We start from the raw sequence: 27,934 nt of genomic DNA, 5'->3' as shown, positions 1-27,934 counted from the left end.
ACCGGATTTTGTGTTTGTGTTCAGACTTTGCTGCTAGTTGGGGTATACACATCATCAGCACACATCCGCGCGCACCAGCGGTCGTTGGTCGTTTTGAGCGCAGCTGATGAAGACGCAGAAGCACCATAGAGGCGCGAGAGGACCACTACCGGTCTTCACTTACTCCTCCCGCTGCAGTTCTCCTCATCCCCGATCAGTTAGAGGAGTGGAGGCAAGGAAGTCAAAGTCCAACTGTTTCTTTTTTAAAGTCAAGTTGAGGAGAAGTAAAGAGGTGGGAGGAGAGGAGGCGGCAGACGGACAGACAGCAGTATTTATGGCGCACTGGAGTTTATGTATTATTAATTGGAGGCCGAAAACAGGGACTGAACATTCAGAAGGACTGTTTTACCACAGAGGAGCAGAGTGGAGCAGAGCATAGAATCCTTGCAGTGATTCACCTGACCAGTCACTGACAACAGACACCAGACTTGTTCTTCATCCTAAGTGTGTGTATAAGAGTATTTTTGGGGAGTACCCTCCCCTCTCCCCGCCACCTCCTACTCCTGCTGCAGTAACGCTACTTGTTTGCCGTGTGGGTACAGGGAATGCCACCTTCTTCCTCCTGACGGGCATCCGCACCCCCTCCTCCTCCCGGACGCACCGACCCCTGCGAGTCCTACTACTATGCAATGTTTTTTAATGCAAAAGCCTACAGTTGTTGCCGTGTGCCGCCGACTTCACTCAAGCACCGCTGCATGCCTGGCAGCCACTGCCGCTCCTCTCCCTGCGCCGCGCGGCAGACGACGCCATTTGAAGAGGAACACTCGCGGGGTGTTCACGCCGCGGCGGCCGGACGGCAGCGTCAACAGCAGCGACCGCTCTTCTGCAGCTGAGGTCCACCGGCTGGGGCAGCCGGAGGCTGAGACAGCGGAGAAAAGCACCGCAGCGGATCCTCTTCCCCTGCCGCACGGAGACGACGTCGAGGCGGAATACGTGCAGCTGCTGCTCTCTGGACTTTTGGAGGCTCCGGGTGAGAAACCGGGCGACGGACCGGGCTTCCCGCATTTGTTCTTGTCTATGGTGCAAATTGGGGCGGCGAAGAATCGCCGAACTCATACCAACAGCTGGCAACTGCTGGCATGCAAACAGGGGGGCGGATCATCCCCTATGCGGTGGGTGAAATTTAGGCTGCCGCATCCGGAGCTCCCCTCGTCCACTGCCACCTCTTCCTCCTCCGTCTCGGCCAAATCCATGCGGTTTATTTGGAGCAGAATTTTCGGCAAAGGATCGCATATGCTGCAGTGTCTTTGTGGCAGGAGCCTGAAGAAAAATAAGAACCTAACTGGTGAGTTTGCTCTTAGTGCGTGCGTGTGTATGTGTGTGTTTCCTCACGAGGCGGCACTGTTAACATTGCTTGCGGCGTTTTTCTGCAATCGCAGTTGTGCAGCAAATGAGTGCACTACAGAGGGAGGGGAGGGGAGTTATCGGGGAATAACTTATAAGAACATGTTGCCTTCTGACTACAGTGCGAGCCAATAATACCAATAATAATAATTAGTATAATAAAAAATAATAATAATAATGTTAAACGTGCTGTGCGTGGCAGAGATGCTGCAGAAATCAAGTGTCCTGCACCAGCACATGGCTTTATTTAGACTTACATTGTAGGAGAACAGTGCGGAAAGAGTTTTCGTTGTTATGGCTGCAGACATTTCAGCAGACACAAACTCTAAAGTGGCTACACTGACAGACAGCTCATCTAGGAAAGGTTGAATTTGATACTTCACATGAACATTAAACAACATTAAAGAGTGAAATTCATTGGAATTCACCAACAGGTGTTTTGCTGTATGGTCTTCCTGGAGTAATAGGTGTGTTAAGCTTCAATCAAAAGTAAAAAAAAGTTTTCTGCTGTCTACTGTGAACAGGAAGTGGACGGTATTGACATTATTTGTGTATTGACATAGCACCTGATGGTTGGCCTCTGCTTCCTCCACACAGTGTTTAAAGGACAACATAACACCAACATTTGTGCTCAGAGGCTGTTTTATTTTATTTTATTACACTTATGTCATTGAGTTTTTTTTTATCTCTGAACAAGTCCCATCTCATTGCAGCTTTTTCTAAATGTGGTTTTGTATTACTTATTCATTCAATCCACTGTCTTCTCAGTCTAAAAGTGTTGAGCACCAAGTGTTGAGCAAGTCTTTATAACTTCATTGAATTTATTTAAACAATTTATGTAAACATGAAACAAACAAGCAATTGACTTTGTCAGTTGAGACAAAGCCACTCTTCTAGTTGTATTTGCTCCTTGTTCTTGTGAAACCACCTCATTAATTAACCTCATTGTTCAAACATTATGTTTTGGGTGTTTGGCATTTACACTTCACGATATATATGTGTGTATACATATGTACACACACGCACATACATACTGTATATACATGTATATGTATGTATACCTATACATACAGTATATATATATATATATATATATATACAGTATATATATATATATATATATATATATATATATATATATATATATATAAATATTAGTGCTGTCAATGTTAAGGCATCAATTTTGGCGATTCATTTAAAATAATAAAAGAAAAAAATTAAAGCAATTAACATTGTTTGTTTACTTCCGGTGGCGACTGACCCAGTAGAGGATGAAGGGCTGAAAGAAGTCATTGCAGTTGCGTCAGGAGATACCTCTTATAATCTACCCTCGAGAGGAACCATCGTGTCAAGAATACACACTTATGTATGAGGATGAGAGAGCACGAACATGCTCAAGCAAACAAAGGACATCGCTGTCACAGGAGACCACTGGATTTCTGTCAACAAACCTGCAACTACTTGGGCGTCACAGCGCATTTCATTGATAAAGACTGGACTCTGCAGTCGTTTGCACTAACTGTGGGTAAAACATCGGAGCGACACTATGCCGAGGCATGTGCTAACCGTTTTCTGGATGTTGCAAACAAATGGAAAATCAAGGAAAAACAAACCACACTCATGGTAACATGGTTGCAGCCGCAAAGCTACTTCCACTTGAACACCTGCCTTGCATGGCCCACATAACCCTTCTCACCCTCAGGCCACGTCATTCAAAAGAATGAATGGCTGAATGAAGTGAAAAATGTTCAATGTTCTGAAGTTTTTTTATATTTGCACTGTGCACATGTGCACCTTTTTAAAATGAACTGGCACAAAGATGGAATAACTGTATTTTTGTTGTTGTCATTTATGTTACTTGTTTATATAAAAAAAGAATTGGCATTTCAGCTGATGTCTAATGTTATTGCCCTTGGTGGTTTTGATATTCAAAATTTGAGAATATAAGAAAGATGCCTTTTTTGTGCCAAAATTGTACTTCACAGAAGAGAAACTGTGTTTAAAGTTTAAAGAAGGCTATTAAAATGTCTTAATTCATTCCATGATTTTATATAAATACATATCTGTTATAATATAATATTGTGGAGGATTTTGAATTGGACTCTGATTGTAACAGGGACTCAGCGGGCAGCTGGAGGGATTTGTGAGGGAGACCAAAGAGGAGAGTATTGCAGTAATACGGAAGGTGACGAGGCTGTGAACAAGGATGGTAATAATATTTACCATTGACATAAATATATATATATATACATATATACACATATATATGAATGTTTGAAAACTTAAGCTTCTTACATGCTGATGGAGAATACACTCAATGACTCTTTGTGAAGTCTTCACTAGAAGGAAATTGCACAGGGAACACATTTAGTTTTGTTGTGGTTCAGTGGTCTGTATACTTTTTGTTTCTTGGACAAAAAGTTTTTAAGAAGACGAGAGGTTAAGGTTTTACAAAAAATGTTTTAAGTCATTGACACAGTTACAGCTGTTTGCCACACATTATCATCCATTTGTGGTGGCTCAGGGTGAATCTTGAAGTCACAAACGAGTAATGGAATGTTAGACATCAGATGCTATTAAGGCTGTTTCAACTCATTGTCTGTTGAATGCCAAGGCATAATTTTTTTTTCTTACTAGTCGCAACAGACTGGCCCTCGTTTTACAGCGATTTCAGGACCACGGACAGTGCACATCACTCACAGACACTGCTGCAGTTTTGATGGCTGTAATTTAGGGCTTCAGGCTTCAAGTCCCATCATACTGTAAACATTTAGAAATCATACAGACCAAACAAAGCACTCTTTCTGTCTTCCCCATGCCCTCACTAAATAGTGAAATTCAGGAGAGGAAAAATGGCATGAAATGCTGAGTCATGCAGAAAGGCCCTTGTTCCAACAGGGGCTCAAACCCAGGTCTTCTTGCTGCAAAGGCAAGAGTGCTAACCAAACACCTAAAAAAATGTTTAAAGGGGACATATTATGCAAAATCTACTTTTTAACCATTTCAGTACTTATATTTGGGACTCTGGAGGCCCTACCAGTCGCCAAAGTGTGGAAAAAGAATACTCAGTCCTTTTTTCGTGGTCCCCCTTGGTGTAAGTATAGGCGATAAAACACACAATGTTGAATCCCTGCGCTTATGACGGCAGCATGCACATTTCACCGCGAATGTTACCACCCCACCAGTAAGTTTACTTCGAGGGAGGAAGAGCGGTATTATGTCAACGCGGAAGGACAAGTGTGCTGTTGGTGGCTGCACAGTGGAGCACAGTGTTTTACACAAACTTCCAGCCTCAGAGGATATGAAGCTAATGTGCCGGATAAAGTCAGCAAACGTGTGTTTGTGTGTTCGCACTACTTCGCATCAGACTGCGGCCAGCGGTCGCCATATTTAGTCAGCGAACGTATTTCACCGACTTACAAACACACACATTTTGTGGTGATCAGCGGTGGCTTAGGGATAGCACTGCTGATCGCCACCGCTGATTGGCGATCAGTGGTGCTGTCCCTAAGTGTTTTTAACTGATTTATAGTTCGGCAGTGTTTCGACTTGATCCTTGTGTCAGACGTCTCTTCCTGTGACGGCACTCTCACTGTTTTCCACGCACGCCGCCATGTTGATATTGTCAGAGAACTAGTGGAGGGAGGGGGAGAGGAATGGAGCGGAGGGAACAGAAGCTGAGCGAGTGAGTGCTGTAAAGAGGACAAATCAGAAACCCCCTGGAAGAAGTGGGTGTGTGTTTGCCTGTGTGTAATTTGCATTTAAAGGGACCATGCACAACACAGAGCATTCTGAAAGGGGCGGGTTTAGCGGGGTTATTGAACTGCTATGGTGCTTCATCCTTGTGGTATTTTGACCAAAGCATGTCACTAACATATTCATTAGGACACCAGGGAACTATTTTAATTGGGAAAATAGGGTATAATATGTCCCCTTTAATGGTAAATGGTCTGTATCTGTAGCGCTTTTCTAGTCTTGATGACCACTCAAAGCTGCTTTACACGTTGCCATTCTCCCATTCACTCACATTCACACTGACTTACACTGGCAAGAACATACATTTAACAAGTAATTTTCATTATACACTGCCTGATCAAAAAAAGAGTCGCCTCCTAAAAAAAAGGGTCACATCGCCTTTAGCTTTGATTACGGCACTCATTCATTTATACGGCATTGTTTTCATAAGCTTCTGCAATTTCACAAGATTTATTTCCGTCCAGTGTTGCATTCATTTTTCACCAAGATCTTGTATTGATGATGGGAGACTCGGGCCACTGAGCAAAGCCTTCTCCAGCACATCCCAAAGATTCTTAATGGGGTGGACTCTGTGGTGGCCAATCCACGTGTGAAAATGACGCCTCATGCTCCCTGAACAACTCTTTCACAATTTGAGCCTGATGAATCCTCGCATTGTCATCTTGGAATATGCCCATGTCATCAGGGAAGAAAAAAATGCATTAATGGAATAATCTGGTCATTCATTATATTCTGGTAGTTAGCTGACCTCCTTCTTTGGGCACATAATGTTGCTGAACCTAGACCTGACCAACTGTAGCAACCCCTTACCTATTTGCTTAGTTAAATCCAGGTGGCGACTTTTTTTTTTGGCCAGGCAGTGTATCATCTTTCATTGATCAATAAATATAATTTTAATTAGGAGTTGACCAATATTGTTTTATTCAGGGCCGATGGCAATACAGATTATTATAAATTAGTAGATTAGTAGATAAATAAGTAGATTACTGAAATTTAGAATCGATATGTATTACACTAAAAAAAGAATATCTGTCAAAAGTTTGAATTTACAAACACCAACGCAAAACTTTGTTGAAATGCCTTTAATAATTACCAATTATTGAGCTTTTAACATGAATTAAGGGTTGGACAATATATTGATATTATATCTATATCATGACTTGAGAGATATCGCATTATCTGTGACAACTTTTCCTGATTTTAAAGGCTGTTGCATTGATAGTCATGTTTATTATACATACATTTGTGAAATACACTATTATAAATTATAAAATCAAATTTTGGTTTTAAATATACATAGAATCAACAAAATTATATTTAAAACAATTCATTTAGTTAATTTTAAGGATCTTGCCATCCAGCTGTCATAGAATAGACTTTCTTCTCACCTGATCTTTCTGATCAGCAGCTCAATTTCATCAGATATTGCTGACAGTTTCACTGAATATACAGTAACTAAAAGGGCTGTCACACCACCAACCAGAAACTGGAGATTTAATACATCATTACTAAATTATCCAAATTTCATCAAATCCTTTGAAAGGGAGTGGAATATATTTCTGGAAATTAATGACTCACCATGTGTTCACTGGGAGACAGCAAAAGCAGTAATGAGGGATAGAGTAATATCTTACTCCTCATTTAAAATGAAAAAAGAACTGTACGAAATGTACTAGAATTAAATAAAATAATCAAAATAAATGCACAGTTCCAACTGGAGAGACTATGCTTGGAAAAAGTTGAACAGAGCAACAAATCTAGCAGATAATTAGCTAACAAACCTAAAATAAATAAATAACATTTTTAGAGATTTCTATAAAAACTGATAAATAACAAAAATAAATTCTCTAGTCAAGCAGTAAACACATTCTTAAACTCCAAAGATCTGTGCTGAGGAGGCATATACAGCTCCTCAATTCTCCCACCAGCTAGGTTCTTGACTGATGCCTATTAATGTGGCAAATTGTCAAAGAACAGATGACACTTGGTGGGCATGACGTGTTTCTGTCACGACGGGAGTCAATTGCAGGAGAACAGAAGCAGGTTTCAGAAAGGTTTATTTGCTTGGATAAGCAAAAATGAAAAGTTGACCAGAGGTCAAAACAAAACTGAGGGAGGGAGCAAACAGGCTCAAAAAAATCCTCAAAAAATACAGAAAATAAATACAGCCAAGCTGCGAAAACTAGAAAATAAAACTTTAGACTTGATGTGAAAAACTGAAATCAAAACGACAGGCTTGCTGTGATACTACCATGAACGTGGAAACTACGAGATACAAACGCTTAAATCGATACCTTGGTCGTCTCTGAATACTCATCTGTGACACACTGACAAGTGGAGCGTGAAGCTTTTAAAGGTGCAGGGGTAATTATCACCAGGTGCAAGTGGTTACTAATCAACGGGGCGTGGTGAAGACCGAGACAGTGAACACAGACAGTGGAAACCCATCAACAAAATAAAACAGGAAGTGACATAACTAAACCGAACTACCACACACCAACTAAACTAAACTAACATAACCACCGCTTTGTGACAGTTTCATCTTACACCTTTAAACCTGTCGAAACACAGTATGAAATGCATGGTGAAGCTCCAGTGAGATTTAGGGGTGCATGGGCTATTTGTGTCCGGGCACAAGTTTGAGGTGTACAACACAAATGTTAAAATTCTGAAAAACATTAATTGCCTTGAGCCACATGGTTGGGGTAATGGTTAGCACTCTTGCCTTTGCAGCAAGAAGGTTGTGACAAGGGCCTTTCTGCAATGATTTGCATGTTCTCCCTGTGTGTGAGGGTTTTCTCTGGATTCTCCGGCTTCCTCCCACAGTCCAAAAACATGCAATATGGGGATTGGGTAAATTGTTTATTCTAAATTGACCATAAGTGTGAATGTGAGAGTGAATGGTTGTTTGTCTCTATGTGTGGTCCCACGATGGACTGGCGAACTGTCCAGGGTGTACCCCGTCTATCACCCTACACTCACAGAAATATTTACTTTTATTATTATTAACCAATGGGTTACATACATTTTAACCTTCAACATAAGAATATTGCATTTTTATGCCATGTTCATTTCATACAGTCTTTGGTTAATTTCATCAGGAGGAAAGTAAGTGCTAATGGGGGTGTTTTCAGAGCACCCACGTTTCACAGGTAACAGCGTGTCTTCAGAGAACACCCCCCTTATTTCACTATTTTGGATTAGCCCAACCCACACAGGATGAGTGACTCATCCCGCAGGTAAACACGGAGCCTGAGGAGGCCCCGCAGACGTACTTAGCTCCGTGTGTGGAGCTTCAGGTCACATTTAAAACACACAAAGCTCTTGGCATGGCTGGTTTTTGGGGTATAATTAACAAATGGAGGCTGTTGAAAGTCGACAGGTGGCGCTGGTTTATGAAATAATGTTGATTTAGCAGCTCGCATCAGGATGAGCTAGCATGGTGCTAATGGCTAACTCACGCTCGCTGTGCGGCTTTGTAGCCTCTGATTTCAGTGGTTAAAGAAAAATGTTTAACCTCTGAAATAGCAGTAGCACACACACTGTTGTTGTGATCACGTGGGCTCATCCAACACGCAGAGCCCACGTGATCACAACAGGCGCTGCTGGATAGAAGTGCTGGAGCAGAACGGACTTTTGTATCTGAGCGCTTATATCGGAGATTTTAGAGGCACTAATTCGATATGCGTTTTTTGGATGATATCGGACCGATATCAATATCATATCGGGACATCCCTACCATCAACAAAAAAAAAACCGGCAGGTGCTCAGTCAACTGTGTGTTCGATATGTGTGAATCTTCCAGTTCGTGAATGTTCAAGAACACATATAAAAACATCGGCATGTATGGCTGGTGTCCTCAATTTCCTCCTTCCATCCCTGTCAAATGAGCAATTTAAGTTTTAGTGCTTCGAATGTATACTTCAAGCTTTTAGGATAGCTTAGATTAAGTGCATAGATCAAGCCATAAAGCATCGCGCATGCATGGTTGACTTGGAACGCCTTCCAGGACCACACCAACATCTGCAGAGCGTCCACCAGGACCATCACCCTCAGCTCGAACAGTGTAGATTGCCATGTCCCTGTGACGTCTGCTTCGGCCTCACAGCATTCAATGTCCTAGAGATGGAGGGAACAGAACAATGTTGCCAGTGTTTTTGCCACTCCACGCCACGGTTTGATTGGTTTTCCACTACAAAAATAGTACCTACTCAACGTGGCCGGAGTTATCGCTGCATGGCTGCATGAAATTGCGGTGACTTTGTTTTACACACAACACACACGAGTGGCTAGTGACTAGTGACAGTATAAGAATCTTTAGAGTCAGTTAATTAAAACTATTTGTTCTGTACTTCCTCCATGACCAGAGCACAGACTCTGTCTGACACAGTCACTGGACTGAAATACAGCAGCAGGGTTTGTGATGCCAGTCACGATCAGCAGACTCCTGGTAATTGTTGGAGATTAACCCACATTTTTAGGATTGTTTAATCTTGTTTATTGTATTGGTATTGTTTGGCTTGATTCTTGTGTCGGACGTCTCTCCCTGTGAGGGCACTCTGACCAATCAGTGGCTGGCAGCCAGACAACATCACGCATATACCTACTCAGCTCGCTTAGAACCTTGCCAAAACAGGTACTAAAAAAAGTACAAGGTTGTACTAGGTACTATGCTAGTAGAAACGCAACTTAACAGGCAACGCAAGGCAACATGAGCCTGTGGAAACCCGCCGGTGACAGTGGATCTAGTGCATGCAATGTGGTTATGTCCAAAGGTACAGACATTCTGGACCAGGATTTATAAATATATAAAGGAGGTAATAGGGATGGATTACAAATTATACCCTGAACTATATGTACTAGGTTATCCTAAACCCATCAACCACATGACAAACTGGGTCCAGACATGTAATAGATGATAATGAGAAAGTGGAAAGATGCTCAAGCCCCTCATTTCAAGAATTTCATATAGCCTGATGAACGAGGTAGGAAAGTACAATGATAAATGGGGCCAGTTTCTGCAATTTTTCTCTTTACAAGAGACTTAATGGAGTGCATTTCTTTCAACAGATTACCCGTATCTATAATATGGTCTTGAACTTGTCACTCACATTTATGAATGGGTAGTGAATGTCGGACTGATGTGGTGATGGCGAGTGATCACATGGACATAACAGCGTGGACATTAACATGCTTGGGGATCACAATTCCACTCAGCAGAGACACAGTGGACGGTGGACAATTTAATTAATTTGTTAATTTTACTTTAACATCACCAATCTGTATGTGTCTTTATTGTTGTTATTTTATTATCATCATTATTATTGCTGCTATTCATTTCGTAATGGTTGTCTTGGCAAGAATTTGCTAAGGATGGAAATGTTATGGCCTCCCTTAGACAATATAAGCGTGACTCAATAGGCGACCAAACAAAAGAATGCCACAAGTTTACCCAATTAATAATTCGGTTTTATTTAGCAAACTCATCATTTCAAAAGCAAAGTGAACAATAGAAAAGTTTTGGAGATTCCGGCCAAAAGAAAAGGTCGGTAGCTTCTGGACCAGCCCAGCAATGGTTTGTTGGACCGAATGCATCCCCAAAAAGAAAAATAGATAAAATAAACTAAACCCGATAACAGTACTGCCAGTAACCTCCAACCAACTGTGAAATGATGAACACTGAGGAGAAAAATCAAAGGTAAAAAGTCCAGCTGGCTGCTCATTCTCCAGTCCGCTCTCTCTTTCCTCCTCCTTTTAAACTTCCCTCTCCACGATGATGCCTTCTCCCTCTCAATAGGGAAGGGAGTGGTAGAGAGAGATGAAAGAGAAGCTGTAGGCAGCCGCAAATAACAGTCCGTCCAGTCTTCTCATTTACTTTTTTATTTTATACATTTTTCATGTACCACAATGTGATCACGTCCGATACCATCGCTGCCAAACTATATATAATACATCATATCTTAATACACAAACCACATTTTTGAATTCTAAATGACTAATTTCTCGCCTCAAATGATCTTAAAACTGCGCTCGGGGACTCAGAAAAATATTTATTTCAGGTTTATATTTCTTTTCTCTGCTGCTATGCTGTGATACATGGCAGCCATGCCATTTCAGACCAAAGCAATGAATCAGACTCGATCAGCGTTAGCCCCGCCCTCTGACTTTGATGGGCAAGTTTGATAGATAAAATAAATTAATGATGCACTGCAACACGGACCATGAAATAATGAAATGTGTCATTAAATAATGACACATTTATTGAATGATTTAATTTTGTATTTATTTATTTACTTAAGTCCCTTTTGGTCCTCCATAGAACACAGGAACATGAAATAATTAATTAAATAGTGTAAGTAATTATATATGTTTTTTACGTAAAATTAATTGGAATTTAAATTAATGACACATTTAATAACACCTTTATATATTTAATTCCAATTATAATGAATTAATGACACATTTAAGTAATTATTTAATGGTTTATCTAGTCATTTAATTTTGGCACTTTCCGTCCTCCATAGTGGGCAGCCAGGATTTCAAATGTGCTTAAATTACTCCACACCTTCCTCATTGCATGTATGTAAACTCGATAAGCAACAGGATGGATGTGCTGCTTGTGACATCTGTGTGTTTCTACCTGAATTGCATGGAGAACAAATCATGCATGATTGACAGTGCTGCTGGGCATATGCAGAGAAACCATTTGTAAACCAGAAAATATACCATCCCCCCCTTTTCAATTTTGCAAAATGAGAGAGAAAAAGTTTTGGCACATCATCAGAGAAGTTGGCACAACAAGAGCGCCAATATTTTCCCACGGGTAGAAATTGATTGTAAGGCATTTAGAGAGGACAAAACAGACACGGACTGACACAAAACAAGTCAGGTAGGAGACGAACAGCAGACTTTGCTGCAGCATCTGCCCTGGCATTTCCCTGTAAGACAAAATATGTGGTGTGCATACACTAATAGCTTTTGGCAACACGTTGGCATCCAAGAGAGCAGCCACCTTGTCATAATGCAAGATAGGTTTACCATCAGACTTCATAGTCATGAACAATACCAAAGCAAAGACAATAATCTGTAAATTGTCACAAGCTTAGGTGCTTCTGCTGAGTATTGAGCAGGAAGAGGACCTGAAGACAAAACAACATGATCAGAGCAAAAGAGCATAGGAAACATGGCTATAGCCTGTGTTAGGATCACACGAAGCAGAACCATCAACAAACAAGTGGAAGTGCACACATGTTGGACTACTGCAACAACGTTATGTTCAGATGTATCAGATGTGGGAAGAAGAGTATCATGAAGAACAGTGCAACATTTTGACAGTAACGTTAGCCATGTCAAATAATACAGTTTTACAAACTAGCAAAGCCAACATGCTGTGGAAAGATGAGGTGTTTTTTTGTTGAAGCAAAATCATTAACACAGTATGAGGTACAAGAAGGGTCAAATCAGAATAATCCACAATGTCTCTAGAAGCCAATACAGGTTTCTCAGCTGCTCCCACAGACAACAGGGAAAGCTGGCAGCAACAGGACAAAGCTTTCCTTCTTCATTCTGTAAAAGAACAGATGTCATGCAACCGTTTTTCTCATCCACCAGTTCAGGCAGTCTTAAACTTGGAGTGGTCTGAAAACTAAGTTTTACATTAGTGAAAGTTTGTTCAGCATCAGTTGTCCATGTGACTTTATAATGAGGTTGTACATTTTTGACATGTATGAGTTCACTGAGTGGTGTTTCCAGTATTGCATAATTTGGAATAACGTTTCTGCAGTATGAGCACTTGCCCAAGAATGACATCAACTGTTTGGGATTACATTTGGCCAAGTGTTGCAGTAGTGCTATGGTGTCTTTTTCGTGTGTGAAGGGCTGCATATTATTCAATCATCAATGTACTGCAACAATGCAAAGGGGCTTTAAGCTGAGACAGAATGCCTCGTGGGATAGTGGGAGACTCAAAACATCCCTGACAGAGTCTGGTGAATGTGTATTGAATGTGTGCCATTGAAGTTAAATGCAAACCAAAACTGAGAATTTGGGTCTAGAGGGACAGAAAAGAATGCATTATCCAGGTTAACAACTGAGAAAACCAGCATTTGATTGAACTTGTGATAAGATGGTATATTGATTTGGCACATTTGGAGCACAACTGTATTTACAACTGATCATCACAGTGTTTTGTAAAAGAAAACACTGCATGCATGAGGCTCTGATCGCTGGGCGGTAACATATTGTGTCACTTCCTGTTTCCACTGGTGTTACGCTGTGCATGCGCAGTAGTGTTACTCCCATAATGCGTTTCATGAATACTGATTGCACGTTTGCTTCGGTCTTTTAACCATGGAATGTCAAAACCAACGATAGTGAATACAGTAAACTGAAAAGTATAATGACGTCATTACAGGTTAAAATTATCAATTTAATGGTTCATTTAATTGATCGTGAATATTAGTTTATATGTGTTGTTAAAAGAATTATGTTGTTTCTTGGACGCTATTTGCTTGATTTTCCATTCACTGATATACTATATGCTAATCATCAAAAATGTTGTAAAATACAAAATGTTGCTGTCACAGAACTCAGGGATTTTATAATAATAATAATAATAATAGATTTTATTTGTATTGCACTTTACATTTGAAAAACAAATCTCAAAGTGCTACATTTTTTAAACAAGATAATAAAATAAATAAAATAAATAAATTAGCTGTATGCGTTCCTAAAAAGGTAGGTTTTTAGTTCTTTTTTAAAAGCATCCTCCGTCTGTGGAGCTCTGAGGTGGTCAGGAAGGGCAATTCCACAGACGGGGAGCGGCAGCTTCGAAAGCTCTGTCCCCCATGGTCTTGAGCCGTGTCCTGGGTGCGAGCAGACGGTGCTGTTGGCCTGACCGGGTCAGTGAGATAAGTGGGGGCATCACCGTGCAGACAGTGGTGGGTGTGCAGGAGGACCTTGTACTCAATGCGGGTGGAGATAGGGAGCCAGTGAAGTGAGTGAAGGATGGGGGTGATTTTATATATTATTGTCTAAGAAAATAATGACAACATTAAGTACTTTTATGATGATTAAAAAAACAATTCCATTTAGGCCCCATTCACATGAGGACGCTTGCAGGTAAAAACGACAAAATATTTTTGTGCCTTTCATTTAGACGGTTACGGCGTTTTTGGGGCTTAAAAACGCAAAAATCTGAAACCACCCTCCAGAGTGGAAAACTTAAATATGTTCCGCTGCATCGTCTCTGTCTACACTGCCAAGATGCAAAACTCTGCTCAGATCTGCTCACGTCACGTATGCGTTTACGTCACATAAAGGGTTTACTCCAGTACGGGGAAATAAACAAACTTGTCGGATTATTTCTATGGGACGGACCTTTTGAAGTTTTGCTGTTCGCGGAGAGGAAGGAAGATTCCGCACATGCGCTCATTCACAGCGATGTTGTGTGACGTTGAGTGTATCACAGCGCCACCTAGCCGCCTGGCATGCATACCCAATCGAATTCCACACACTTTTGCGTCACCGTATGCACCGTATAGTAAGAGATGCATCCCGAAAACAGTTGTCTACGACCCGATGCCACTTTTGCGTCTTCTGTTCAGACCGTCATTGTTGCGGCCTGGAGAACAGAGGAGGACCCAAACGCAAGAGGCTGTAGATGGTTGACAGTTTATTTAACAAAAAGTTTATCCAGTACTCAATTGAACAAAAGGTGTCCGCTGCTGCAGGCGGCTGGTGGCAGGAGGCAAGTCCACAGAAAAAAACGAAGGGCAGCGAGGCACAGAGCTGGAGTACAAACATAGAAAAAAGGGCAAGGTTAGGATTAATGCTCGACTCGTTCGCAACAAAATTCACATGAGCAGTTCCACGGGAGAATTTCCACTGGCTCTACCGATTTGACGGAATTATCTGGCACAGGAGTGAAGTCAGAGCCGGTTTTATGGGGAGGTGAATCAGGTGAGAATTGAAACCAGGTGTGCCTCACTGCCCTTGTGAGAAATGGTTAGCTCCTCCTCCTCCACCACCCTCCAGCACTGCGGGTAAACACAAGAGACAGAAAAAAAGGAGAAGACAAGTACACCAAACATAACACAAGCCCACCCCAGACCATAACAGTACCCTCCCCCTAGCGGACGCCACCTGGCATCCCACCAGGCTTATTAGGGAACCTTTCATAAAAATCAGACAATAACTGAGGGTCTAAGAGCAGCGACTTGGAAACCCAAGGGCGCTCCTCGGGACCGTACCCCTCCCAGTCGACGAGGTACTGATACCCACGGCCCCGCCTGCGGACATCCAAAATGCATCTCACCGTGTATGCTGGGTGACCATCGATGAGGCGGGGGGATGGAGGGGGATCGGCTGGAGGGTACAGAGGACTCTCAACCCCTGGTTTCAGAAGTGATACATGAAAGACAGGGTGTACCTTAAGTGCTGCGGGGAGCTTTAGACGGATGGCACTGGGGTTGATAATGCGGTCATTGGTGTACGGACCGATGTATGTGGGAGCCATCTTCCGAGATTCTGTCTGGAGGGGAAGGCCCCGGGATGATAACCAGACCAGTTGACCCATCTTGTATTCAGGGGCCGGTGTTCGATGGCGATGGTCGATTTGTCGGTTCCTGGCAGCTGTTCTCTCCAGAGCAGCTCGGGCTTCCCGCCAGCCTCTGCGGGCTCGTCTGAACTGGGCTTGCACAGATGGAACAGCGACCTTTGTCTCCTGGCAGGGTAACAAGGGAGGTTGGAAACTGTGAGTGACCATGAACGGGGACAACCCTGTGGCAGAACTGCCTAGGGAATTGTGGGCATATTCCACCCAGGGCAGGTGTGAGGGCCGGGAGGCACGACGCCACACAACGCAGAGAGGACTCCAAACCTTGGTTTGCCCGCTCTGTCTGGTCGTTGGACTGTGGGTGGTATCCAGATGAGAGACTGACTGAGGCCCCCAATGCTTGGCAGAAGGCTGTCCATACTCGGGAGGTGAACTGGGGACCTTGGTCTGACACAATGTCCAGGGGAATGCCATGTAGACAGAAAACAAGCTGGACCAGCAGGTTGGCAGTTTCTAAGGCAGATGGGAGTTTGGGGAGAGGGACAAAATGCACTGCCTTTTTAGAAATTAGTCATTTAGAATTCAAACATGTGGTTTGTGTATGATGATATGACATATTTATAGTTTGGCAGCAACGTTTGTCGGAGGTGATCAGCTCCGCCTCTGTGAACGCTCGGCGCTCACTGTGCCCGGCACAGATTAAATATTTGTACATGTCATGTATATATATATATATATATATATATATATATATATATATATATATATATATATATATTGTTACGCCCCCATTTGTGGCATCCAGGGGAAAAGGCGAGCAACAATTAAATATTGTACCGGGCGTTTCAAGGAAGCAAAGAAACAAAGATATTTGTATACTTAGGCTATTTATTTATGCGTAAGTAAATCAGCGTTAACATAAATCTACTTCCTGATGGAAGCGAAGCGAAGGTAACACGATGGCCGGAGCCCCAAGGAAATAAGAATGAATCAAAGGCGGAGAGCAGCACACAGCTCTCCTTCACGATCATCAGCACTTCTCACGATCTGGCGGTTTGGCCCACTGGCCCCATCTGCTTCCATCCCTGCAGCTTTGAGACAGTCCACCTGATTGCCAAGGTGCTGCAGGTGTGCCTGACCAGTCAGGTGGGGAGGGTGGCACCTATAGCGCAGGACACAAAAGAGCAGCAAAAACATGCACACGTAACATATGTATGTATATATATATATATATATATATATATATATATATATATATATATATATATATATACACTACACTATTCAATGCTGTACTATATCTATTTTCCACATTGTATTATTTGTATTGTATATTTTAATAGAAATAAATTAATAAATGAAGTTAAATATTTAAAATGTAAAAATAATAACAACATATATATGCATTTATTAAAAGTATTTCATATGTTCATTTATCAACACCGTAGGTGGCGCTAATGAGGCTGCAGCACTTGGTGCCAGCCACCATTTAAACAGCAGAACAATACATACATACTTGCATACATGAGTATTGAGAAACAACCACATACTTGTGTACTCCCGTACTTGGCAAGTATATACTCCCAGCGTACTTCTCAAGTATATACTTCCCAAGTAAGCAAGTACATACTTGCTAACTTGAGTATTGAGAAACGGCCCAGGTGTGCCTCACTGCCCTTGTGAGAAGTGGTTAGCTCCTCCTCCTCCACCCTCCAACACTGCGGGTAAACACAAGAGACAGAAAAAAAGGAGAAGACAAGTACACCAAACATAACACAGCACACCCCAGACCATAACAGTCATCATGTAAACGTAGCCTTAATCAGTGAATCAGTGGTGAAGTGACCACACACACACCGTCACAGCTCCACAGTGCACACCGTCATCTGCCCCATGTTCACAATGTCAGTATGAATCCACACAGCAGCTCGTTAATACAGCGATAATAAGTTTGAAAATAAATCCTCATTAGCGACAAACATAACTAAAACCTGTTTTGTCGTAATATTTTAAAAAATGTAAAAGAAAACCCATCAGTGCCTTCATTTATTCACGTTTTCCATAAAGTTTTTGTACGGTTCCCTGACATTAGTGCCGTTCCTGAGATGCCACATGACCGCGCTTTTGCTGTGCTTGTACACACCTGTGACGTCACTTTGGGAAATAGAAATGTATGGCCTGTGAAACTCCATGAAGCAAAAATATAGAATATAAAGATCTATACATGCCTGTTTCCATGTCTTGAGGTGTCCTGTGAACAGTTTTACAGGCGCCTCTTTTACTAATGTGGTCAATGGGAAAATTGCTTTTTGGGCCGAATGAGTATTTTTTGTTGCAGTACCACGAGTGGCCACCATGACAAAATTGTCTGAGTTAACATCATTAGTATCATCATCCAAACCATCAACCTGTCACTACACTTTTGAAAGATGTGTTTCCTTTAATTAACAGCTCTATATTAAATCAAATTAATCTATCCTTATTAACTAGATATGTCCCCCAATCTTTTAAAGTAGCAGTTATTAAACCCCATTTCAAAAATGTGACCATTGACCCAGATGTTTTAGCTAATTACCGACCGATATCAAATCTTCTTCTAAAATCTTAGAAAAGGTAGTTGCCAATCAATTAAGTGAATTGACAGCCTGTTTGAAGATTTTCAGTTAGGTTTTAGATTACACCATAGCCACAGAATCAGAACTAGTTAAAGTTAGTAACGACCTAGTGTCTTTACTTGTCCTTTACTTGTCCTGCCTGGAGCAGACTCTGCAATAATAAAAGTTAGCTTATAACTTATATACTTATAAGTTATATAAGTACACCTCTGCATAACATGTTATGCTTATTAACATTAAAGAAAGCAAAATATAGATCAACAAAGAATAACTTTATTAACATTGTTTTTAGTCTGTAACAAAAAAGATTTAAAGTGCATCAATTTGCCTGAAATAATAATAAAAAATCCTTCAAATGAACTATAAACAAAAAATTTTTGACCAACTAAATTGGACCATTTGATTTTGAAAAATAAAATAAAATAAATAAATCCAATTTAACTGATCAGCAACATTAACTCAGGAGTACAATATATAAAATTAATAAAACAATTTGTGCTGATTGTTTCAAAAATCAGAATGAGAAGGTCAGCATTAATGGCTAGAATGAGCACGTTTTGCACAGTACAGCTTTTCAAAGCAAGATTTGATACTGCATGATACTGCAACTCTTAGCTCCTTCTCAAGAAGGACTGAACTAGAAGAGAGACCATATCACTCCAGATTCTCTACACTGGCTCCCTATACATTGTAGAATTCAATATAAAATCCTTCATACCTGAAAGACCTAGTTTTACCTTATCACCCTAACAGATCACTTCAGCCCCAAAATACAGGTTTACTTCCCAGAGTCTGTAAGAGCAGAAGGGGTAATCAGTCTCCTGTGGAACCAGGTCCCTGTGACAGATCAGGAGGCTGACACTCTCTGTATTTAATTAAATAATTACATTTTTTAAAGCTTATAGTTAGAGCTGGCTCAGGGAAAACTGAACCATCTCTTAGCTATGCTGCTATAGACCTAGACTGCTGGGGGAATTCCTGTGTTGCACGCACATTCACTCTCTCACACTCAGGGTATGAATATGACTTTATACATTATGTCAATAACCTTGTTATTTCTCTCCCTAGTTTGTGTCTTTCCTTCCTGTCCACTCTCTCTCTCTCTCTCTCTCTATGTGTGTCCTCATCTTGCAGGTTGCAGGATCCAGATCCAGTTTCAAGGCTATTATTACTATTATTATTATTATTATTACTATTACTAACATTCATATCATATCATCACCATTATTATTACGCTATAATTAAAGTTGATACTAGTATAATTCTTTATCAAGAATTTCTGCTGCTTACATTGTAGTTCTATAAACATGTCATCACAGTTATTCTTTCTTTTCTCTTTTGACCTGAAGAACATATGGAGTACACATACTGGCCACTCATTTTTAGAGGGTCAGTAAACTCTGCAGCTTTGATTACAGATTTAGTATCTCCACCGTCTACAACAAATGTAATCTTTTTTGTGACCAAATATTTTTATTTGACGTTGCGACATTCTTGTCTATGGTCGGTCTTGTAGCAGAATGGGCCTCTTCTTCTTTCGCCCAGTGCCCTTTTCCCCACTGGTCACAGTCGACAGCCATTCCTGTACTGAATAGAACTTGAATGCGTTCATAATGCAATTCAATGCAGCCTCGTAACTGAGTGGGTAGGAGTTAAACACCCACTTTTATTAGTGTACAGAAAAATATTAAGTACCACAGACCTTATAATTCGATACAGGTACAAATCAGTGATAAACACTAGAAAGACTGACACTAAAAATATTCACAGATCTAAAAGTATGAAAGCGTGTATTCAAATACATGGCTTGCTCACTCTTATCTATATTCTCAACATGCAAAAAATAGCCAAAAAATTCATTACAAAATTAAAAAGAAAATACTTACATACTTTTTATCATCAATGACAATTAATTTACTGATCACTTCGAAATTGATTCATTTATTTAACAAGTCACTGACATAACCTCTATGGCAGCTAAGCATGAGTTTTGAATATATCACCTAACCCTTTAATGTTAGGTCAATAGAAAAATACTTATGGAGAGCTAGTGCAATATTAAAATCATGTTTGTTATAAATTATTATTATTATTTCAATTCAACCGTGTTCACTTCTTATCATGTCCAAACCTTCACACTTATTATCAACAAACTAAAATCTCCTCACACTTCATATAGCACCTACCTGCAACTCTGCAGTGCTGGCACTCCCTTCATCACCCTCACTACTGTTTGTTTCCAGCTGGACTTCATCTGATCGCTAATAAGAAAGCAGTGGACATGAATAAGGTATAGAAAAATACTGATGGGAATGTCAAGAACAAGTGAAAAACACACAGACAGACTATCTCCTTTCTTTGGTGTCATCCCCTCGAGGCCTCGGATCGCCATGAACCTGGGACGGGATCTTAGTTGTCGGGGGGCCTACTGTTGTCCGTGTAGTGGGTGTCTGGGGTTGCTCAGCTGTTTGTCCCGCTCTCGGATGCCAGGCAGACAGATGCCTGCCAGTGTGTACAGGGCTGGCAAGAGGGCGGCCTGTAGGTTGCCTGTGTTGGTGCAGCAGGCTCTGTTCAGCTCCACATCAACCTTGGGGGCATGGGATGACCTCTTCCATACTGCAGCACAGTACTCAGCAGTGGAGTAGCATAAAGCCAATGCAGTCTGCTTGAGGGTGTTGGGATCCACTCCCCAGCTGGAGTTGGCAAGGTTGGAAAGAAGGTTGTTGCGAGTGGATACCTTCTTCCAAAGCTTGGTGACATGCTCTTTGAAGGACAGGGTCCTGTCAAGGGTGATGCCGAGATACACTGGGTGGGGGGTGTTTTCAAGTTCATTCCCTTTCCACGTGATTCTGAGTTTTGTAGTTGCAGTGTGGTTGTTCAGATGGGTTCTGGCGTTTAGGAACCAAGATCAGCTTAACTTCAACAAGTCTAACGTTAGACAGAAAATATAATGTAATGTAATGTAATGTAATGTAATGTAATGTAATATAATATAATGTAATGTAATATAATCACTTAAAGAAAGAAATCACTTAAAGTGAGCTGCTGCTGTCTTATCATCTTAACCTCTGCCCTGTCGCCAGCTGCAGCTGTCTGTCTCCAGACACCCGCTTCCCACACAGTCTGAGCTGTTAAGGGGGATGGTGACAAGATGCTGTGTTGCACCTTCAAAATAAAAGCAAGTGAGTTAAAGATTTCAAAAATCAAATATTTTTCTCCTCTGTGGTATAATGTTTGGGTGGGACAAATGTGCCTGCCTCCAATATTGGAGGGGACAAGTCCCCCCGTCCCCCCTGGTTCCTATGCCCTTGCTTGGTACTTACTGGAGCCCTGTCCACACAGTCCGCTGTAGATAGCCTCCAAATTAGTAACGTTCAGTTATCTACACTAGGAATCGTTGCTCTACAATGAACTGCTGACTTTCCCAGAGAGTAGCCCGCCTTTCACCCGATGACAGCTAATGTAGGCTCCAGCCCCTGCGCTGCGTCTAAGGTAAAGCGTTACAGACAATAAATGAATAAACAAATAGGCTTATCGTTTCAGCCGCCCTCTGTAGTTTTACTCTCACCATTCTTAGAGAAAAAATGTTACTGTAGATGTCCTGGGCCCCTGCTCTGCTGCTCCTAGTCCTGGCCTCTCTCTGAAGTCTTTTCTGGTGTCCAGATTTGTGTTTTTTGGGGGCTATTATCTTATTTGATCTCCCTCCCTCCATGCTAGAATTTGCTCGCGCTTATTCCCATGAGGAAGAACGAACCATGGACCAAACCATTTTTTAGGAAGTGGCCAAGTGGGTTTTTGAAATGATTAAAAATTAAAATATTGCATGACTTTGTGGCTTTGTTTTAGCTCGGATTCATTACTATGAATAGATATTAGTTAAGCCTATGCATGTAGTCATAGAGGCTACTGGGGGCTGTGTGTGGGCCTTTAATTTTTTAGGAACTTTTCCTGCCAACATGTTGCTGTGAGCCAGTTGATTCACATAACTCAATATCAGGAGATCTATTCAGCGACAGTAACAGATTTACAAGAGTGTTAAAGTAAAGTTGGTGGAGTTGGGGTAGAGTGGCGCAGTGGTTAAGACCGGTACCCTATGTGCGAAAAACATCGTGGTCGCAACGGTCGCAAGTTTGATTCCACCCCTCACTGATTGTACTCAATTCCATTGTAAGTCGCTTTGGATAAAAGTGTCTGCTAAATGACATGTAATGTAATGTAAAGTTAAGACTTCCCTGTACCTCAATACTCATCTTTCCTTTCATTCTGCCATCTCCTCTTGTCTTTCGGTGTAGTTAAGTTTTTTGGGGAAAGAGCTGGAGAACTTTTGTAACAGGAGCATTCATTATTACATGTCATTTAGCAGACGCTTTTATCCAAAGCAACTTACAATGGAATTGAGTACAATCAGCCAGGGGTGGAGTCAAACTTGCGACCATGATGTCTTTCGCACACAGGGTACCGGTCTTAACCACTGAGCCACTCCACCCCCAATTAAGTTAAAATTAAGTTAATCCACCACTAAAATGATGTGAATGTGAGTGTAACTGAAATCCCACATCCCTGTTACCTGTGTAACCTATTCAATGAAGACACTCACGAAAGCCAGTATCTGAGGTTGTCAAAATTCCAAAATGCAGACATTTATTATTGTGCCCAGTAATATCGACCACTATTAAATATAATAAATAGATAACAACAATCCAGTTTTAAATGAGATATTGACTAATATTAAATATAACAAATAGATAACAACAATCCAGTGAACCTACTCTAAATATTTGCTTAAATAAGTATTACAGCAGTATAACCATTCAATATTGGTGGCCTAATGCCCAATCACTCCCACTCACGCTTACTATAAACAATAGCAATACAACAATAGAATCACATTCTATTTTACAGTCTTGGTTTCTTTCCAGGATAGATGTTAGTCAGTTCAAAGGTCAAAGTTCCGAACATGTATGATGACGTTATTGTTCCGTAAAAGTTCGATGCCGTTCCGGCAAGCGGCTGTGTGTGTGTGCAGTATGAATGTGTAATGTACAGTCCGGAAAGGAGCTCCTTATTTATGTGTGCGTGTGTCAAGATGGCAATGCAATAAAACTGGAACCCAGTACCCTGATAGTCCGCAGGGGTGAGTCACCGTGGATGGCAGGGCGAAGAATGTCAGTCTGCAGGTAGAGTGAACCCAGGGCCAACTGCCAGCTAACCCTCTGTCTGTTGCCAGGGAAACTGCAATTTGGAGCTTCTCGCTAAGTAGATGTGGCTTTATCAAGAGATATTTACTTTGAATGAACGTCCACGACTAATCAAGGCTATCGTCATAACTTTGTTCATATTACTCTATAGCCACAGCTTCGGTCGGGTGGAGTTTGTGTCTTAACTCAGCGACAGTGACACACAGTTTAACTTAGTGCTAGACTTAGCAGCGCTAACCGTTGCTAACAACCACGGATGACTCAAACAGATGTATGTCTACGACCCAATATACCAACTTGCTAAAGCTTGATATCCCCAAGGGCAACATTATCTTTTATTTCAATCTGTGTCGTACTCTTTCGTCTCCTCTCCCACGGTTCAGTTCACTGACTCTCTCTCACTGACCCCTGTTACATTCTGTAACCGTGACCTCTGAAATCTTTTTTTTTTATGTTCACTTCTCCCTCTCTAGGGGTCGCCACAGCAGAACACACACAAACTGGGTGTAGGAGCAGTGGGTAGCACTTATCTGTGCCTGGGGAGCAATGGGGGTTGTGTACCTAGCTCATTGGCACTCCAGCCCTTGACCTGTCCCAGCATTTGAACAAGCCCAATTCCCTTCTGCATGGCCATGGGCTGCTATAATAGTAGAATGCTTAAGTCCTGACTGCATGGTGTCTACGAAAACTAAACCGTGTCCTTGTGTTATTCAATGATTTCACTTCTCAGTCTCTTTGATATAGCATACCAATATATAATAATGGAAGATTTACAATTGCTATTTTGAATAATAACATAATGATAACATAGGTAATTATCAAACTTGACTCTTTAGGCTAGAGAGGCCACAAGCTCTGTAACCATAGAACCACTGGCTTTCAGAAGGGGAATGACTAAGATTATGGACCAGGGCCTTGACGTGGAGGTGGTGGCCAAGGTGGAGATGTCACCTTGTCATCCTGGAGCACAATGCCAATATTGTAAAGAGGAAGCAAGTCACAACCAAGACCGGTGTTTTACCACGTGTTCTCAGAGAAGCATGATTACCAAAATTAGAATGTTCACAGCTTACTCAGTTAACATATTTTGCTGAAAGGTTTATATATTCCCGGAAAAAAATCTAGCATAGTCAAATCTTTGTTCTGATTTTATGTGTAATTGTATTCCCTGTCCTTTACAGGAGAAGCAGGGTTTAATCAAGTCTTGAAGATCTTCATGCCTCACAACACCCAGAAACTCTCTTCCGACTCCTCCAGCTGTGCCAGATCAGATTCTGCCACCACTGTTTCATTTTTTATTTTGTATATTGTGCAGGGCTTTTTCAGATTTATCACCTTGTTTTTTTTAATTTGTACCCTTGAATATGATGACAAAATATTTTCCTCTGTGAATAATAAAATAATTTTCTTCACCTTACCCTGCACTCCTGTGTACACCGTAGTTCAACAGTATAGTCGTGTAGGAGGCTGAATAGTTGTCACATTTCTTAGTATACTACACAAGTGAGTTTTAAAACATATGTCATGTCTGAGCAACACTAAGGGCTAGAAAATAAACCACAACCAACATGACTTTGAATTTTTTATTAAAAAAAAAGAACAACGTCAAACTTATTATAGCTCATTCTATTAGGATAGAATCGGTGAAGTATTCCTTTATGAGCCTCATTTTATTAAGTGTTTAATTATTTGCTTATTACTGTTGTGTGTCTTATTCAGGATATGCAGATTTATTTTATGGTTGAATTTCTTTCAACATCACCTCATATTTATCTCATGTTCATACACATGGTGCTCGAGAGCCCCAACAAGATGGCAGCATAGTGTGAAAGCTCCTCAAACTACATGAAACATACTATGGCGAGTGCGATATCTTCACAAAAGCTGGCCAGTCAAGCTCACAAAGTGTGACGATAACAACATGACTATTGTAGCCGAAGTGCCAACGGATGATAAAAGTGCTCCACTCCAGTTTGGGTCAAAGCTGGACGGAATAAATAACCAATTGCGCAAACTAACAAACTCTTGTTGCTAGAGAATAACTTGTGTGAAATCAAATGAGAAGTAGCGGCCAATAAAAAACGCATTGGGAGGCTGAAGCCCGTATAGCTGCTACGGAGGAAGCGCTGGGCAGGATGGAGATGACGCTGGCTGTAGCTGCAAAGCGGCTCACCCCCTAGAGGAAAAGAAAGGATTTGGACATTTCGTGAGGAGCAAGAATATTCAGCTGTTTGTTCTCAAGAAGGAAAGCTAAGGGTAACTGTCCTGTTTTGGACTTTGTAAACCTTCTGACAAAATGAACATGGGGACCTTCCAAGGATTTCAACTCCAACCATGAAGGCTGAGGGTGTTACACAGAGAGAAATGTTCATCCCCACCAGAAGCTCAGGAATTCTACCACAATATCACGGACAAATAACCCATACATGGTCAGGTCTGAACTGTTTTTCATACAGAGAGTGTGGGGTGAGTGAACCAGCCTCTGTGCACATACAGTCTTACCATTCCTAACTTCTCTGGGTTTAGCTACCACTTACACTAAGTTGCTCTCCAGCAGGGGGAAATGTGAACAATAATTGGTACATGTTGTGGCAAAAGTTGTCGTATGGTGTCTGATGAGGAGAAATAAAGTTAGAGAATCAAACTTGATTGTTGAGGTGTGGTTTATTCTTTGCAAAGAGTGCGTCAAGATGAACAACAGCTCTGTGGCACATGAGAAAGTATAAAGTATAGCTTTATAGTTGGTGCTTGTGTCCAAAGCTTATCTGTGCAGCTGGGAAAGATGACCTTGGTTACAGGGAAAAGGCAGGGACGGTAATCATGTGTGAGCATTGCTTAGACTACAAGTGTTTGAAGATAATTGGGCACATACTAGGTACAAGTAGTGTGCAAGTGTGTGTGTGTTAAACCAAGCAATATATGAGAGCAAGTGTTATTATCCAGGACAGTACATAATGGTTACCAATGCTTGTAACCATTTCAGTGTGACCTTTTTGTGCTGCTGTTTTTATTAAACAACACTTAACACACAACACTTTTTGTATTCGACTGTCACTTTGTTTTGGATTTGTATTTATTTATTCTTTAATGGTATTTTGTTGGAATGTGAACAGCTGATGCCTACAACTGTTTTATAGTGGACCGATTAAACCAGGAACAGCCCTACTTTGCTATCTCAAAATCTATTTTTCTTTCTTGTCCTGACTTTTTACTCAGCTAGACATCAATCATCCTCCCAATTAGACTTTTTTTTGGAGATATAATTCTTCACTTCTCACAGATATTGAAACCTGTAAAAATATCAGACAATGGCTGGAACAGTATAGACAGGACAATGCAGCCTCCCCTGTTACTCCAGCAATGATGTGGCATTGATAGGGTTGAGTGGTCATAATCTGTTTGCTGTTTTGGAGAAATTTAACCTGAGAAAAATTTATCAGATGGATCAGAGTATAGCGACCAAAAAGCTCATTATGTATAAATGGCACCCGTATTGAAAATGTTGTTCTGTCCAGAGGTTGTCATCAAGAATGACTACTATGTCTGTTTTTATGTAACCTGGCGATTGAACCACTTGCAGAAGCCATACAGGCTAATGAAGAGATTACCGGTATTGATACTGGGAAAATAAAAAACAATATTTCATTGTATGCTGTTGATATAATCATATAATTAACCAGCCCTGAGAGATCAATTCCAGTAGCGTTAGACCTCATCACCCAATTTGGAACAATATTGGCTTACAAAATTAATCTGACAACATCTATTGCCTTACAAATGAACTCACAGTCCCTATTAAACTCAAGACCATGTCACCCTTCATCTGGACTCAAAATACTTGACGAGGTGAATGCGTCTACAAGACCAGATCTGTATCACATAAATTATGTCCCATTACCCATCTCATTTATCAGACAGATTATGCCATTAAAATGAACACACTGCCATGTTTTAGTTTAGGGGTGTCCACATTTTTTCAGCTCAGGAGCTACTTTAAAAATGACAGAGTCAAAATGATCTACATATATGTGTATATTTACACACACACACACCTATATATGATATATAATCATTTCCAACATTTGTTTACATGCAAACACACCCAAATCCTTTGCAGAGATCAGAATTTGAAATTCCAAAACATGACTTTTACAAATATCTAATTCACCATCTAATTAATACCTTTGAAAGGGAAGACTGATGACTGACTATGGGGCTGACAAATCTAGAGGAGATTTTGGTGAAATCCACATAAAACTAAAAGGATGGATCTCTGTAATTTATAGTGTTCTGTTAGACCATTACAACTCCTCCCTGACCTCACTTAAGAATATATGGCAGAGGGATTTGGGTTGTGTTTTAATGAGGTGGGATACTATATGTATAAACCCCATTGCATTTAAGTAAGATGTTTTGTTATTTATCCT

The 27,934-nt window shown here is 41.0% G+C and overlaps 1 protein-coding gene across 3 annotated transcripts; it reads left to right on the top strand.

Annotated features, from left to right (window-relative positions):
• Positions 1-68: 68 nt before the first annotated feature.
• LOC122765049 lies at positions 69-27,932 on the top strand. 3 transcript variants are annotated; one of them, XM_044019108.1, is made up of 2 exons: positions 69-1,324; positions 24,689-27,932. In XM_044019108.1, the coding sequence occupies exons 1-2, from the start codon at positions 664-666 to the stop codon at positions 24,976-24,978; spliced, it is 951 nt and encodes a 316-aa protein (XP_043875043.1). In that variant the 5' UTR covers positions 69-663; the 3' UTR covers positions 24,979-27,932. The 3 variants fall into 3 exon arrangements, with proteins under 3 accessions (XP_043875043.1, XP_043875046.1, XP_043875044.1); XM_044019111.1 differs by lacking the exon at positions 24,689-27,932 and adding an exon at positions 2,652-3,163; XM_044019109.1 differs by lacking the exon at positions 24,689-27,932 and adding an exon at positions 2,649-3,163.
• Positions 27,933-27,934: the final 2 nt, after the last annotated feature.

This window comes from Solea senegalensis, linkage group LG2, assembly GCF_019176455.1.
Source record: "Solea senegalensis isolate Sse05_10M linkage group LG2, IFAPA_SoseM_1, whole genome shotgun sequence".
Taxonomy (NCBI): domain Eukaryota; kingdom Metazoa; phylum Chordata; class Actinopteri; order Pleuronectiformes; family Soleidae; genus Solea; species Solea senegalensis.
This window is presented reverse-complemented; position numbering and strand designations above follow the sequence as displayed.

Bases quoted from the DNA above. Each gene is read 5' to 3' on its own strand.
- LOC122765049 (XM_044019108.1), top strand. From the start codon at position 664: ATGCAATGTTTTTTAATGCAAAAGCCTACAGTTGTTGCCGTGTGCCGC. The intron at 1,325-24,688 runs GTGAGTTTGCTC...TGTCCTTTACAG, and splicing joins GAAAAATAAGAACCTAACTG to GAGAAGCAGGGTTTAATCAA.